This window comes from Siniperca chuatsi, linkage group LG7 (genome assembly GCF_020085105.1).
Source record: "Siniperca chuatsi isolate FFG_IHB_CAS linkage group LG7, ASM2008510v1, whole genome shotgun sequence".
Classification (NCBI taxonomy): Eukaryota; Metazoa; Chordata; class Actinopteri; order Centrarchiformes; family Sinipercidae; genus Siniperca; species Siniperca chuatsi.
Genome location: NC_058048.1, coordinates 15,936,818 through 15,953,940, shown reverse-complemented (window position 1 = coordinate 15,953,940; position 17,123 = coordinate 15,936,818). Strand labels below are relative to the sequence as shown.

Sequence of the window (17,123 nt, the reverse complement as noted above, 5' to 3'; positions counted from 1 at the left end):
TAATTTTACAAGTTTTACTTGTTGCTTTACATTACAGCTGCTTGTGTTGAGACAACATGTAACAAGATTTTTTCTTGAATAAAAAAGGATTGTTGCTGTATTGGTACCAAGACTTGGGTATTGTATCAGCACTAGTAACGGCAAGCAAACAATGTCCAGTGCTAATGCACGTCCAGTTGATCAGAATCAGAAATACTTTATTGATCCCCAAGGGGAAACTTTTGTTACGGATGTTGCCAGTCAGTATAGAGAAAATTAGGCAGTGTGCAATGTTTAAGGATTCAAATGTGTCAAAAGTTTTGCTTTCTGGTCCAGTCACTGCCAGTCATTCCCATTAAAATGATTTTGAACATGTTTGGCTTGTACGATTGAAACTAGAAGTCACAGGCATGAGTGGGAGAAATAATAATAATTTGAAAAAATGTCTTAGACTGGCAAGTAAACAGAAAAATTGTGTGATCTGCCATGAGTTTGACAGTATTATTTTATAACACAGTTCATCCAGGGTTCAGTGGAGAGCCACAGCTCAGCTGACTCTTACAAAGTTCACTCACCGCCAACTCTCTCTGCAGTGTACAGTCCTTGTTGCCTCTGTCTCTCCTTGTTAACCAAATTGTGTCTTTTGCTTTAATTTTTAAACCGTTTCCACAGAATTTGCAGCAGAAATGTGTAAAGCTAAATGCTTTTTGCAAATACATTTCTGTTTAGGTACAGTCATAAGAGTATTTGTGTTCTGGCAAGGTTTTGGGGGGTTGCCAATTGACATACCTCTAATCACAGTTTACTCGTCGTCTAGTGTGTAGTCCGCTGTATCCAACCTTACTCAGTTGTTCGAGTTGTGCCTTTCTGTGGCTGAAAAATCTGTAAATTAATGAAAATAAATTGTAATGTGTAGGATGTCTAGTCTTTGTAGTTACTGTAATATTAATAATAATAATAATAATAATGTATTTATAGAGCACTTATCAAAACAATGTACAAAGTGCTTTACAGACAGAGAAATAAAATACCACAGTGAATGATAAAATACATAAAAAACAATAAAATAAACACACAGCTCAGGTAAAATCAGGATATGCCTTCCGATAAAAAGCGTTTTGAGAAGAGACTTAAAAGAAGACACTGACTCAGACAGCCTAATTTCTTCGGGCAAGTTGTTCCAGAGCCTCAGGGCCCTGCAAAAGCTCTGTCCCCTCAGGAACAGAGGAAGAGACGGAAGACCCCTTCCCGAAGATCATAAGGGATTAAAAAGTCTAAAATATAATCTGGAGTCAGGCCATGAAGAGCCTTAAAAGTAATCAGTAAGATCTGTTCCCCGCTTTATGTATTCAAAGGTTATCAGTGACATTATTACATTACTGTCCTTTTAATATATTATTGTTTTGGAAATACTGTCCATTCATTATTTCAGATTCTCTGATTTTAAACACTTGCCTTGCACCTTTTCAATGGGAAAAACTCTTTATGTTAATAACCACATTTTAGTTTTCAATGATTGTATTGTTGCAAGATTTGTGAATTACATCCAAAGGCTACAGTATCAACTCCTTTTTCTCCACATTTACATGCATTGACTTTGCTAATTACAAAAGCTATTTTTTGCATTCATGCACTTATATGCAAATATACATGTTAGTGTGTGTGTGTATGTGTGTGTGTGTGTGTGTGTGTGTGTGGACACGTTTCGGAGTGTGAGGTTATTGATTATAAGCTAAAGAGGAGCTGATTAGAGCACATGTTGACATTAACGGTGGAATCCATTACTGAAACCACACATGGTTGACCTTTGACGCTTATCGGTCAATATGTTGAATCAATGACAGCTAGGTAGGAGGGGGTGGCATGGGAGTGATGTGTGCTATTCTTTAACAGAATATTGTAGGATGTCTGTTAATGATGTTTTTTTAGCTATGATTTAACACTGTCATTACTCATCATCATCATCATTGCATGATCATCATGCATTATGCCAGAAAAGATGAACAAAGAATGATTATCTCATTCTCTATCTCTTCCTCTCCTTTCCTCTCTTCTTTTTTCCAGTCTTCCGGCACCAGCGTGGTAGTGGACATCGCGGTGATGGGTGAGGCCCACGGTTTGATCTCAGACCTGCTGGCGGACCCCTCGCTGCCCGCTAACACCTGCAGCTCTCTGAAGGCCGTCAGCAACCTCCTCAGCACCCAGATCAGCCTCCAGCCGCTCCACCGGCCTCGCGTCCCTGCAGACACACACACCTGCTCTGACTCCGAGGAGGGGCCTGAAAAAGCAGAGAGACTGGCCATTCCAAAGGTAAAGTTTGTCTTTCTTAAAAATCTGTTTTTGCTCATTCTTGTGTCTTTGGTTTGGCTAATTAATACAGATACAAAAATCAACACCTGGGCCATGTGTAGCTCCCCCATAGGATCCCCAAATAAATCTTAGGCATCACAAGATGAATGATTAAAGAAAAACAAGAAAGAAATTCTGTTACAATTTTTTTTTGGACGTTCCTCAATAGTAACAGTAAAGGAAAATATCTCTGATTTAGTGAGTTTAGATGTATTACCATAAGTGTGTTCATAGAAACAGAACCAGCTGTATCAAAGTTTTCTTTCAATTTTGTTTTATGCTGCCATACATGTCAACACACACACACACACATGCACGTATGCCCAGGTATGCCTCTTCCTGAATACATCACCCCCATTTCCTCCCTCATTGCTGGCAGAGTGTGGGGCTCTGATGTAGCTAACAATGACGCACAGGCTTCCAGAGGGCTTTTTAATGTTTTACAAGGCCAGTGCTTCAAAATGTATGTGCACTTAAGGCGGCAAGGAAACTAAATAAAGCGTGTGATGCAATGCAGGATAGCCCACCAGGAAAGTGACAAGCAGCTTTAACACTGCCTGAGTGCACTCAAATGCTTGACGCATGTAGTGGAACTCAACGAGATGCTACCTCATGCTACCCTAACCCTCATTTTAGCTCATTGAGGATTTTTGAGTCTGCATGTGGCAATGGGTTAAGTTGGTGATTCAGTTCATTTGTGCTGCCCTGTTGTATGGTTCTGAACTAAGGACAGAAATAGCAGTTACGTAAAGGCAATAAGAAATGTTGGTGACTGAGGTGCATTTGTTACTCAGGTTTTGACTTAGCTTAGCAGGACAGCAAACCACTTTGTGTCATTTCCTGTTAAAAGCTCTTTTTCTTGGTTTAACTCCAGTAGTTCTGGCTATTTGTCGAGTTTATAACAGCTTCCAGACGTTGAACCGTGTTCTGCTGCACATAATTGTTTTTCTAATACTTCATATCACAGCCAAACATTTTCCAAAGCATACCATTGTGTTATAATAATTTAGAAGCCGTGGTTTATATTCATTTCACTATAGTATGGACATAAAATTACAGAGCCTTAATGTAAAACTTGCAGCAATCCATCACAGCCAACATCATGTCTACTTATATTTTTGTCAGCTACATTATTGTTGCATAATAATATAGTGCAGATGTTTCAGATCTGCATTTCCAACTGCATTTCCACACAATAATAAAATGCACAATAGCAAAAGCAGACATGTTGTTCACAGTGATTGATTACCACCAAATGCCCTTTTCTCTCACTCTCCCCATCTCTATTTTACTCTCTCTCCTCCTCAATCATTATTTCAAACACTATTAGATGCCTTTGATTAGCTTTCCTTCACTGAGAGAAGTATACCACAGAGCAATGTAGGACTGTGTGTGTGTTTGGATGGCAATGATGCTTCTGTGTGAGTGTGTGTGTGTGTGTGTGTGTGTGTGTGTGTGCGTGCGCGTGTGGTTATCTGCCTGAGCAGTGAACAGACAAAGCTAGATGTTCATGGTTGTTTTTCAGTAGTATGTGAAATTTGATCCTCTGCTGCCCTCTATATTCATGTGTGTGTGTGTATGTGTGTGTGTGAGAGAGAGAGAGTGAGAGAGACCCTTTTAGAAAAATACACCAACTGTACAAAAATACAAACTGAAAAATAACTGAGTTTAGCTCATGGCTTTACAACAAAATTTACAACACTGGATAGATTGACACCACAGGGGATACAAGCATGACTCCTTTCTACTTACTATTCTGTCTCCCGTATGCTTTTAAAAAATAGGAAGGGGCTGGAAGAACAAATATGGCATCCTTCTAGTTTGATGTCTTTACTTTTTTTGATGGAGGAGAAAGGGAAGCACAGCAGTTGCTCTGTAGGAAAAATCATTTTAGTTTATTAGTTAAAACATGTGCCTTAGGCTGAAACATCACGTTTTAACTTCTAAAACGCTATTTTTCCATAGAGCAAGTGTGTTACTGTATCTGCCTTTCTTTTCCTGATGTTCTATTTTGTTGGCAGCACTTGTATGAACTGTGTGTGACTTTCTGGATCTTTTCACGTTTTTATGGTCATAGAGTAAATGTGACCCAAGCTTGTTTTTAACGTTACCGTCATTTTGGATTACGTCCAAACAAAGTTAGAGTTATTGTGACACTAAATGTTTAGAAGATGAGACAAGACTAGACTTTAATTACCTTGGAAATAATGATGGGAAATCAGACCATTGCAACAGCAAGTAAATCAAATACAAAGGTGATATAAATAAGAATGTAGTCACATTAACAATATTTACATAATATAAATGTAAAATTAAAAGTAGAGGATTAAGTGAAAGTTTACTGTATGTGAAGGAATTAGAGTAGATGAAAAGACAGCAAGTAAGACATTTCAGTACAGAAACTGCTTATGTAAAATTTACTAATATTAATTCACGTTTAGTGTTAGACATGTAGACACGCAAAGAGTATGTTCATTATTAGTCGGAGGTCTAGAAAAAACTTACATTATAAACATACAGGGCCCTATCTTTGTCGTTTCTGAGAAAGTGTCCAATAAGATGCAACTATTAGTAGCTTTTCATCGAAAATCCCCTCAATTTTGAGATTCTGTCAAGTGCCTGAATACACTAATGGTGTCCTAGTTGCCTCATCCACCCCTGCAAAGCTTTTGTGAGTGTGTCAACATGTGTTTGTTTATCTGCATTACAGCGTCTAAGACGGAGTCTGCCCCCAGGATTGCTTAGGAGAATCTCGTCAACTTGGACCACGACCACATCAGCTACAGGGCTGCCTACCATCGAGCCCGGCCCTGTTCGCCGTGACCGCTCAGCCAGCATCAAACACACCACAGACAGGTAGTTCTCACTCACTCACTCAGTCACTGCAGTCACAATAACTTTGAACAGCAACAGATCAAGAAGACATTTTCATTTTCTTACATTATATCAGTGAATCATGGAACAACTCAGTGATGATGACCATCTCAAAGAGTCGCTCCATGTCTGCCTCCTATGCTGCCTCTGTCACCTCCAACCACCTCTACAGCAAACCACTGGGAAGACCAGGTATGTGTGTGTGTACAAATCTACTTAACACACTGAGTAAAAGCCGAGTACGTTGAGTAAGTTACTTGGGTAAAATAAGTCTTTGTTTATACTAGGTTTTTTAAATTGGAAAATATTTTTACAAAAGAAAATTCACTTCACAATTCACTGCACATAGTTCCACATTTGACAAATTTAGGATTTTATAGTTGCTGATGTAAAGAAAATTTGTGCTGTAATTGATGTGAGAAAAATACTTAATTCAAAAGCAAAATATCTTAAAAGATAAAGATAGATACTTAAATACTTAAAAAATAATATCAAGAGTAAATTATGTTAAGACTGAAACATTAGAGTCAGTATTGCTCTCTTTTTCAGGTTTACCCCCCTCCAACGTGTCACCTCTGGGCTCTCCGTGCCCATCTCCTCCCGTCCAAGGCACTCCTGTCTCCAGCCCCACTACAAAGACATGTTCAGTGCAGCTTCCTGAGCTGGCTGGGCCCCTGACAGAGCGGACCCCTAGTTCTGTGGCCCCCAAGAGCCACCACAGAGCCTTAACTCACAGCCAGAGCGCCCCAAGCTCCACCACCCCTCACTGGCGTCCCCCGCCACTCTGCGGCAGGTAACATACATGCGATCACACACTAGATTAATTCTTCTGTTACATTTTGATGAGTAATTCTTAATATAGAAATTTCAAATTCACAAATATTGGAATATGTCTTCAAAAGCATCTGTGTCCATTTGTGTGAAAATTAGGGAAATGAGTCGCTTCATTAGTCTGTGCTGGGAGGACATGAACTGTTTCAACTATCAGATGAGAGAGAATGATAAGGATGGACTAGCATATCCTCTGACTGTGTCTGTGTTTCTCTGCTCTCTTTCTATCAGCTGTGGCAGGCCGTTCAACAATCGACTAAACCACAGGGTAGAATCTGTCGACAAAGGAGACGGAATACCCCATCCAGGTAAACAATCTGCAAGCTGTTGACATTAGCTGGAAAACATGATGATTTTTACAGGGAAAGTACTTCCTCATAGAGTTCAGTAAAAAAAAAAAGTAGTGTTAGGAGGGATTTGGTCATGTACAGTGTTTTACTAGCACACTAGTATTCCACAAACTAAACAGAGTAGAGGTAGAGGTTTCTGATATGAAAGAAGGATCTGTGAATCTTAATGAAGTAAGTGATATAAAAAGAAATGCTTCCAGAATTTAACCTGATTGATAAATATAGACTATTCTTCCATCTTATTTTCTAGGTTGATAATTTGATTCACTCACATTGACCTTCTCCACAACTGCCCTCATTGTAACTTTGGACAACCACTAGCATGGTTACATTAAATCGCACGTCTAACGTGTGCAATGTCTCCCCAGATGAGCGTGCTGTAGCTTCTTCAGACTATGACAGCACCTACGACAGCACCTATGAGACCAACCACAGTGACAGCAGCGACTTTGCACAGAATGAAGAGGAGGGAGAAGGAGGCAAGAAGCCACCTGAAGCCAGGGAAGGTTGCAGGGAGTATCTGTCAGAGGGCATCGTTCTTCACCCACTCCTGCCATCACCAGAGGTGAGCAATCAGACAGGCTTGATTTGGTAACGAGAAAAAAGTAATGTGCTTCAAATCCCTCCAAAGTCAACAAGAAATAAAGACCATGGAGCATCTCTTTCTCAATAAGAACGAATGAGGAATTTTAACAATTAGGTTGAATTTTTACAATGATTTAACATCCGTTATTTGCTGCCATTCGGTAGTTAAATTGCTTAATAAACAACAGAACATTTTGAAAATGCTTTTCCTAAATGCTGGAAACCAAGCAGTGGTGCAGTCTGATCTGTACATCTACAGAGCGAATTGTGAACGGACCAAAATTTGCCTGTTACTGACTATCAAACTGTGGTGACTGAAAAAGTGAAATGATGAAAGTTATTTTACTGTACCTGCAAGTATCTTTCTGACCTCTCCTCTGCACCCCTACCTTTACCTGACAGGACAAGCCGATCTTGGCCCCCGAGCCTCTGGTGATGTCGGGGCTGGAGCCTCTGATGAGTCAACTCAGCAACTGGAACTTTCCCATTTTCAGTCTAGTGGAGAAGACCCATAGCAAGACAGGCTGCATCCTCAGTCAGGTAAACACTTATTAGTGAGGAAATGTTGAAACCCATATGACATTTATTTAATGAAAACATATCGCTACTGATTCAATTAAAAGGAACTCATATTGACGGAAATGTTAACATGTATGTAATTAGCAGCTTAATGTGGTAGTGACATTAGCTGTTAATGCAGGCGGTGGGAAGAGTAAATTTGCATCTTAAGCTTGCAACAGCAACAACACTAGAAAATGAAAGCAAGAAATCAGGGATACACACAGTTTAGGTCAAAATGTTATCAGTTCCAAAAGCTATTTTGTGTTAGTGGATTCTAGCATTAGGCTGGGCGTGTGCTATTTAGAAATCCTTCTGTAACCTTTCCTATAACCCTTTAAAGGAACAAAAAGTGTGCTGGTGTGAATAACACCATAGCTCAGTGTTAATATCAATTAGGAATAGGTTAGGATTGTTCTTAAAAGGCATACCTATACATCTAAACCTCTGCAGAGATGAGAGATGATTCACGGCATGTTTTCCTCATGTTATGCACCAGGTTTCCTATAGGCTCTTTGAGGACACAGGTCTGTTTGAGACCTTCAGAATTCCTGTACAAGAATTCATGAACTACTTCCATGCTTTGGAGAACGGATACAGGGTCATCCCGTGTGAGTAGAGGATCTCCATGTTTATCAAATTGTTTAAGTGAATTACTGATATTCAGCATTACCTTTATCTGTCACAAGGTGGATGTATTGCTTAACCAGTTAAGTAAAGCACTATTAACAGGCCTACTTTCTGTTTCAGTATGGCATATTGTTCACAGTTGGCAAGAATATCACCTTTCCTGTTTGGTTAAATTTTGGTGTTTAATATCAGAAGATGATCATATGTAATTAACTATGGTGTCAATTCATGTTGAGACTGAAGATGAAGCTGACAGATAGCATGAGCTTTTTACAGCATCTAAAATCTTAAAGGTTTCTTAAAGGAATTTGAATGACAATATGTGACTGAAGTAAGAACACATATTAGTAGTGTTTTTGATTACATGATCTGTACATTTTAAATAAAATATTCATAGTTTTTTATACTGTAGTTCTTGTAACCAGTTTTATACTTAGCACAGTTTCAGGGGGACAACTATATATATGATTTGTTCAGTGATCTTTAGGTTTATGTTTCCATGGTCTACCATGTTCACTTCCTATTAAAACAGGAAAAAGAGAAAAAGAGTCCCTGCTCAGCTACATTTGTGCATCATATACCATGTAGATTTTACCAATCTCTTTTACAAAAGTGGGAGCTTTAGAAACATCCTGCTCAACACTTAAATTACAGCTTATACAATTTCAGTATCTCAATTTTAAGATAATAACAGCTGACTGCTATCAATCAATAACAACCCCTATCAAAAGTACAATTTAATCCATAAATGCTCTGCTAATTTTACATGTTGGTGCTATGTTTGAAAAGGACCCTGAGTGATTGCATTGCAGTGCCTTGAGGAGATATGACTATGAAGATTTGACAAAGCTACACAAGCCGCAGTACTTTTGTAAAAATGTCTGGACATTGGTGTGATGCCGGAATTACAGAACTGCTCTCCCTCAGACAGATGAGATAACAAGTAAACAGCCTCTTGGCCTGTACATTTACTGTAACTTACTACATTGTCTAGTCCTGTGCCAGATGCCCAATAACATGGGAGCATTTTCTCTATCCATTTTGTGTTCTCTCATATTTCAACATGGATCAACATGGAACTTTTCCATAAAATAGACCTATGTTAAAAGACAGAAAATCATTACTTCAGCAAGAATACAGATTCCTTGTCTGGAAGGGGCATTAGTGTATGTTGTTTTCCAGATCCAGCTGGGATTTCAACACAACGGTCTTACTGCCCTCCACTGGTGTGAGTTAGCATTTTATTTTACTCTCCCTAGATCACAACCGGATCCATGCCACTGATGTGCTGCATGCTGTTTGGTACCTCACCACTCAGCCTGTGCCAGGTCTGCCCACCCTGCTGACTGAGAATGGGATACACATTGGTGAGGACTTTTAATACATACAGTTTCCACTCTAGCAGCAGCATTTTGAATGGCTTGAGTGGTATAAATCATGGATGTCAATCACTGTTCTCTGTCAATGTAAAACAAATCCACCCTTGGTGTACCCCTTTGGCTCTGGGGGGTTAAGACGGTGACCATGAATTACAACGTCCCCCGGTTAAAATACTGTCAGGCACCTTTGTTGCCCATCACTCTCACTCATTTCCTGTCATCCTTCTCTATTATTGCCATGTAATAAAGTTATAAAATATCACAAAAAAAATTTGAAAAAAACAAACAAAAAAAAACACAAAACAAATCCAACCTCACATTTGATGATTTGTCAAATTTGTTTGTTTTCTCTGCCCCTTTTTGTGTTACTGTAATTGAGTGGGGAAGCTCAGTGGCGTGATAACGCTTGTGTTCAGATAAAACATGTAATACAGCAGTCATATTAGTGTCACACACATTCACAGGCTTTAAAAACAAACAAAAACTGCGTTACAGAACATACACACATTGTAGCATGACAGACAGTCAGGCATTCATTCAGACACACAGACAAACAGATTTTTTCACTGATCACTGAGTATCACAAGAATTCAATTTTAATCAGTTAACATATGTTTGTTTATTAATTTATGTTTCATTGTGTTAAACATAGTAACAACAACATGACACATTTTACATATGGTTGGAGTGGTGTAGAAATTTAGCAAACTTGGTTTGCTATTTAATTGATCCCATCCACTACTCTACTTTTGTATATACGACTGGCCCCACAAGACTAACAGCAGGATAAATAAGGGTTTCTTTGAATCTTTTCAACTTATTGGCCCTGACCCAGAGCCAGCACTCAACAATTTGCTAGTGTTTATGTTCATTCGCAATGACACTTAGCATAATAACATACCTCGTCCTGGTAATTTTCCTCCCACCTTCACATTTCTATACTGTATTTATTGCATTTTCTCTCCTGGTGTTGCTTGATATTGTTTTGCCACTTATGACTCATTTTACAGTCAACAACATCCTGGTGATAGCTACTGTAGAGCAAGTGAAATGAGTCAAAATGCTGAAAGTTTCTTCCTTAATAAACAGTCGTAGAAAAGGTTTCAGTCGTAGTCATCTGGACACTGTTTTCAGAATCAAGACGTTTCGGCTCCCATCCGGAAGTCATTCTCTTCTCTCTTAATAAACAGTCTGAGAGCACCAGGTTTTACAGCAAGTAATGAAGTGGCAGCGTTTGAACAGAGTACCATCAGTGACTGGGACATGAACTACGCTCTCTTTTCGCCTGTAGACTCAGAGAATGGCATTACGTCTGGTGCCACAGGCTTCCTGGTGTCCAAGATGAACTCTGTGCTGGAGGAAGGCTATGGCTCCCTGGCTGGCCTTATCCCTGGCCTGGAGCTCATGGCCCTGTATGTAGCCGCTGCCATGCATGACTATGACCATCCTGGAAGAACCAACGCCTTTCTAGTAGCTACCAGTGCACCACAGGTAAATAAATATAGATGATGGATCGACAGAGAGGTGGTACTGATGGATAATAAAGATCATTTACTGTTGGGTTCATAAAAACAAGGGAAGCTTGAATTGGGATTTCTTGTAATCAAGTCAATAAATTTTTTGTCAGTTAGTTGAAATAACCTATTACTACTACTGCTATATCAGTCAGCCAACTCATAAGAAATCAACAAACAAACAAATGTATTTATGTGAATACAGAGTAATAGTTAAGATAATTTCTTAACCGGTCACAACTACCTGATATGCATTAACAGACCCAAGACAACAAGCCAATGTTAAAAAAAACATTTTAAGCTCACATTTTAAGCCAGTTCTTCAAACTGGCTTGAAGAAGACAGTTTCTGTTTATGAAATGTTATGTAGCGTTGATAAGCAGCAGATCACCATTAGTGCATTGATGTGAGCTTACGGGTGGCTGCGTGTAGATAACATTTAGAACAGGAGGTCAGCAGTTTAGATGTAATTATGATATGAAGAAGAGTACAGCAAGCTGTCACATAAATCCATTGCTTTGAGCTGAAATACTTGTGTAATGCTAAATGTGAATGTGACTACCAATTCTATGTGTGGAAAAAAATGTCTTCCATGAGGGCAATATTACAGTAAAATGAATTTGAATGTGTGGCAGCGTGCAATACAACAGTATACAACAGTACACAAACAATACAAAAACCTAGGGAGAAACATGCCACAAAACACAAATATTCATATTTCACCACAGCTTAAAACAGCTTGAAATGATCACAATTACTGCCAAAACACTGCACCTAGGTCGAAGGCAACATTATAGCAAAGACCAAAAATCACCCACAATTAGAACTGCAGGATAGCGGAATATATGCAGATCAGAGTTGAGGATATTGCTGAAGACACTTTGAAGCTTGAAAAGTGACTACTAATTGTAATTTTAATTTCTTCAGCCCACATCACAATCTAAGTGATACATAAGACCAAATAGGCTCTTATGTGTTTCACATTAAATGTTAATTTCACTTTTTCCTCTTGGTCTTCCACTGTAGGCTCTTCTATACAATGATCGTTCAGTCTTGGAAAATCACCATGCAGCGTCAGCGTGGAACCTCTTCATGTCTCGACCTGAGTATAACTTCCTGGTTAACCTTGAACATGTGGAGTTCAAGCGCTTCCGCTTCCTAGTCATCGAAGCCATCCTGGCCACCGACCTCAAAAAGCACTTTGACTTCCTCGCAGAGTTTAATGCAAAGGTAAACATTCAAATCTGTAGAACAAAAAAGTGACCATCCATCATCCATCTGCATTTATTGTTGTCATTGGTTATCTCTTTTCAGCTCTTGTTAAATATTTTATTCTGTTCTTGTATTAAACATTGTCTTTTCTCCCAGATTGTCCTAAACCTAAGTTGACAACCAACCAGGAGGGAATTCTTTACAATGCATAACTGGGTTTCTCTTTACACAAACCTTTTTGTGCATATCTCTCCAGGTGGGTGATGAAGGAGTATCCGGTATAGATTGGACTAACGAAAATGACCGACTGCTGGTGTGCCAGATGTGCATCAAGCTGGCTGATGTCAATGGACCGCTGAAGTGTAAGGAGCTGCACCTGCAGTGGACAGAGGGGATTGTCAACGAGTTTTACGAACAAGTATGCTCATAAATCTCACCCATCACTTTCAAAGTTATTAGCACTTAGATAGATAGCAGCTCACACATAGATAGATGGCAGTGTACTGTACCGAGTACAGTAAGAAATGAATAATACCCACTGATGAAAATGTGCAAAAACTGTTGCTAACAGAAGTGAGACGTTGTAGTCCCTCGTTCCGCCCTCAGGAAGGAATCTGCCTGAGTATCTGTTAATAGCTAGCTTCACCTGAAACTGACCTAATAGTTTTCAAGATGGCCCAGTAATCAGTAATCAGGCCTATTGTTTTCTGGCTGCATCTACTTCATCACTGTTAAGTACCTGATTAGCATGTGATTGGCGTGACCAAGGTGATAATACACTCTGATAGACTTTGGGCAGATTGAATCTCAGACCACCATTTCTGTTCAAAGAGGGGTTTTCTTTTTTCACAAAAATGAGAATGGGGCGTCAAGGAAGCCATTTTTGTGAAAAAAGAGAACCCCTCTTTGAACAGAAATGGTGGTCTGAGATTCAATCTGCCCAAAGTCTATCTACGAGCTAACAGAAGTGAAAAACCAGAAGTGTAACAGTAGTACAAATCGAGAGAAGAGTCATTAATGTCAGTTAAACAACAATATCTCTCTTAAGTTTGCTAATATTAGCTAGCATTAGCCACCATAAACTATTGGTCATACCACACCAAATAAAGCTCTAGCTGCAAAACCCCTGAGTGTACTACATTGAACAAGGGTGCTTTTTATTGCTTATAAATGCAACATTTAATTTGTAAGAGAAAGAATGTGTTATATCATCTTTCAAACGTTACATAGCCTCACTTTAAAGCCTCTAAAAACTGTTAAAGTAAAAAATAATAAAAATAAAAAATAGAAAAGAAACATCTTTAGGTATTATTTATTAAGAGTTAACGGTCAAAACGCAGCTAATCTGCTTCATCAGGATGGTGTGGATGTGGTGTGATCAGATTTGATAGACAGTGACAAAACAACCCACCAATTGTCATCAGGCAATTTAACTTTTTGCTCACCTTCCTCCACCGCGAGGTCAGGGTCAACAGTACCTCTGCAGATGATAGGGATTTAGTTTCTTCCCTTCACTAAGGTTTTATGTGTGCAACTGGATGCTCCCTCTGAATAGAAATAGAATAGTCAAAACACTTACGTACTAGCTCATGAATTTGTTAGAGACTACTATAGATGGATGCCTGGCAACAAATCCTGTTCTTAACTAAACAATGCCTCTTATTGGTCAGTTCAGTTAGTGCAGAGCAAGTCGATAAAGATCAAATCTGATTAGCCAGAGAGATAGGATTACTTTCCAAGCAGCGACATGTTGTAAGTAGAAAAGCACTAATTTGAGACATTTAAGCCATAATTGAAGCTATTTTATGCACTGCAGTCAGTGGTATCCGTAATCCATAATCTTCTCAAAAATCTTTGTATTTTTACCCAGATATACTGGCTGTAACAGATGTTTGTTATCACAAGGTTCATTTGACAATCAGCAAACTCACTATCAGCATTTATTTTGTTTATTTTGTCATTTTTTAATGAAGGGAACTTGTGTACCAATGATATCAGAACACTGTGTTTAAAAGCTAGAAACCTCTAATCATATCAATCAATCAGTGCTGATTACTGAGTAATACCTCCCTCTTCTGATCTGTTTCTGAAGCTTAGCATTCTGCTATTCCTTTCAAACCTTCTGTTCAATTCTCATAATAGCTTTGAGAATTATGTATGTCCTTTGAGCGGGAGCATCAGGGAGGTAAGAGAGAGCGGGTGAGAGACAGAGGGTGTGCGTATGTTTTTCTCTTCAGAGGGGAGACGGATGACCTAAATGAGTCATCTTTGACAGCGCTCATTCACAGTCACACAGAGGAAGATCACAGGGATGGAACTGAGGCTTTCAGCAGCAACAGAGTCAGTACAGATGTGCACGCACACATAGATATTGCACACACACACACACACACACACACACAAACACACACACACACACAAACACACACACACACACACACACACACACACACACATATATGAATTTACATTGTAGTCTGCAATGCACCATTTTAATATTCAAAACTATTAGCAATTTCTGGTAATGATAAACAATTCCCTCTCTCTCCCCATTCATACTGTACACATACATACACACATACACACACACCTCTCACGTGAACCACTAGTGCAGTGCATTGACGCCATCCAGGTTTCAGGTTGCCATAGCAATGGGAGCCCTTGCCCCTCTGTCCTCCTACTGAATCCCTGACATCAGAAAACACACAAAAGCACTACACATGACTGTCACAAAATATGAAAGTACAACACAAGGTATTTCACATCAGACACTATGCAACATACACCACAAGCCACATGGAGCCACCTTTTATTACGAAGAAATGGTCAAAATAATGGAAAATATCCTAAAGTAAAAAAGTTCCTCTGTTGGGAAAAGTTCTTTTACATTCTGTTGAGAAAATCAATTCATACAATTCCATTTTTCATTTATTTTCGATTGGCTGCAATGTATTTTGCTAGAACGGGCCCTGAACAGGTGTATTTCGAAGGTTCCTATTCCATTCCATCAGGAATGTAATCAGCAGAATAAATCCAGACATGAGATTCCAACCATCTTGGTTGTCTGGTATATGCGTTCATCATAGCTCTGTCTTTGTGGACGCAAAATAGAAAAATGGAAAAGGGATGAATGACAAAAATCCCAAGGATGAGGAAGGAACAGCATGCATCCACTTTTCTTTATCCAGCCTCCATTTACAGTAGATGATTATATATGTTATACAAATGGCTCCTTCAGCAAATACGATTACAAACATCTGATATATTGTGGGAAGGAGACTTGGTTGTTGCGCCCTGTCTATGTTTAGTGGCCAAAGATAATTAGTCAGTATTTATTAATGGTGACCTTGTGGGTAATAAATACACAGATTATAGTCACCATTACTGAGGCAAATCTCTGCTGACAGTCTCATTTATATGATTGATACCTACAGATCAGCCATAGTTTGAAGTGATGTTTTTCTATTTGTAGTCTTCTTGACCTACTTTCAGGAGACTGTGCCCAGAGGTAGTGTATGTGAGACTTTCTGTGCTTGCCAGTGGAGCTGTACAGAGGACAAAATGTATATCTGAGTTTAAACAACTTGAGTGACATAGAGTACAAGTGCAAGCCTGATATGATAAGCCTTAATATGTATTAATATATTTAATATATAATGTAATGGCCATGGTGCAACAACAAAGCTAGAACACACATATGAAATATTCACAAACACCTCTTATAAAAAATGTTTTCTTATACACACTCACATATATATGTATATATATATATATATATATATATATATATATATATATATATATATATATATATATATATATATATATATATATAAAATCTTTGAATTAATTCCGTTGTTGTATGTTTTATGCTTTGTTACATAAATGTTTTATTTTGTAAACAGCACGTGGAATATGCAGTACAGTAACAAAGCAAACAGAAAGGACTGACCGATTTTTTAATGCATTTATCAGTTCTGCAGTGGGTAAATCTCCTGTTTTCTATCATCTATCACTTGCTCTGTGGCTCACCGAGTGAAAAGCTTTTAACATCAGAGAAGATAAAAAATAATAATACAAATAAAACAAAATATTTGTGGGATGATCAGCTTGATCAGATTTGGTTGTTGATTGTGACTTTAACTGGACAGAGCCTAAAAATCTCTACTTTATTCTCTACTAACTTTAAAGTTTGAATTCAAATATCTCATGAATTCTTAAGAAGTGATGTTCAGTGGACTGAAGAGACTGCAGGATTCATTTCAAGCCGCTAACTTTTTTTTTTTTGTCCTGGAGCTATAAAAATATGGGCCAGTGGAGAAAAATGTTCTCTCTCTCTTGAAATCTCATCATTATATAATATAAATGTTCCATTTTCCAGTACATTTATATTTGATCATTTCTGTGCATCTGACATATTTGCCATGTTCATATCCTTCTAGGGTGACGAAGAGGCAAGCCTGGGCCTTCCCATCAGCCCCTTCATGGACCGGTCCGCTCCGCAGCTCGCTAAACTACAGGAGTCGTTCATCACTCACATAGTGGGACCTCTGTGCTCTTCCTATGACTCTGCCGCCCTTATGCCGGGACGCTGGGTTGACCTACCTGAGGGAGAGACGGAGCTAGAGGAGGTGAAGGATGAACAAGATACAGAAGAGGAAGAGGTGGATATAGCAGATGATGACGCATCAACAAGTTCTGACACCTCCCGTATGTCAACCTCTTAATAACTCATTCACTCATTATATTGAGTTGTGTGTGACTTCAGTGAGTATTTATTCAGACCACGTCACTTTGTTAAAACTTTGAGATTAATGTCCTGTTGCTTGGTGGGAGATTTGATTGTTTTGGTTTTTTTTTGT

The 17,123-nt window shown here is 38.8% G+C and overlaps 1 protein-coding gene across 6 annotated transcripts in view; it reads left to right on the top strand.

Moving 5' to 3' along the window:
• Positions 1–17,123, top strand: part of LOC122879578 (cGMP-inhibited 3',5'-cyclic phosphodiesterase A-like) — a 62,088-nt gene that overhangs the window by 34,343 nt on the left and 10,622 nt on the right. For 5 of the 6 annotated variants that reach the window (XR_006378739.1, XR_006378737.1, XR_006378738.1 and 2 more), the window contains 13 exons: positions 2,044–2,289; positions 5,039–5,184; positions 5,279–5,394; positions 5,752–5,995; positions 6,265–6,341; positions 6,752–6,948; positions 7,371–7,508; positions 8,026–8,137; positions 9,416–9,523; positions 10,827–11,026; positions 12,076–12,279; positions 12,518–12,679; positions 16,704–16,971. Coding sequence is in view for 2 of the 6 variants with exons in the window: in XM_044203858.1 (XP_044059793.1) it covers positions 2,044–2,289; positions 5,039–5,184; positions 5,279–5,394; positions 5,752–5,995; positions 6,265–6,341; positions 6,752–6,948; positions 7,371–7,508; positions 8,026–8,137; positions 9,416–9,523; positions 10,827–11,026; positions 12,076–12,279; positions 12,518–12,679; positions 16,704–16,971 (2,218 nt within the window). In the remaining 4 variants the exon portion in view is untranslated. Of the gene's footprint in view, positions 1–2,043; positions 2,290–5,038; positions 5,185–5,278; positions 5,395–5,751; positions 5,996–6,264; positions 6,342–6,751; positions 6,949–7,370; positions 7,509–8,025; positions 8,138–9,415; positions 9,524–10,826; positions 11,027–12,075; positions 12,280–12,517; positions 12,680–14,498; positions 14,602–16,703; positions 16,972–17,123 lie in introns of those variants that run through there. The other variant, XR_006378740.1, reaches the window with a different exon arrangement.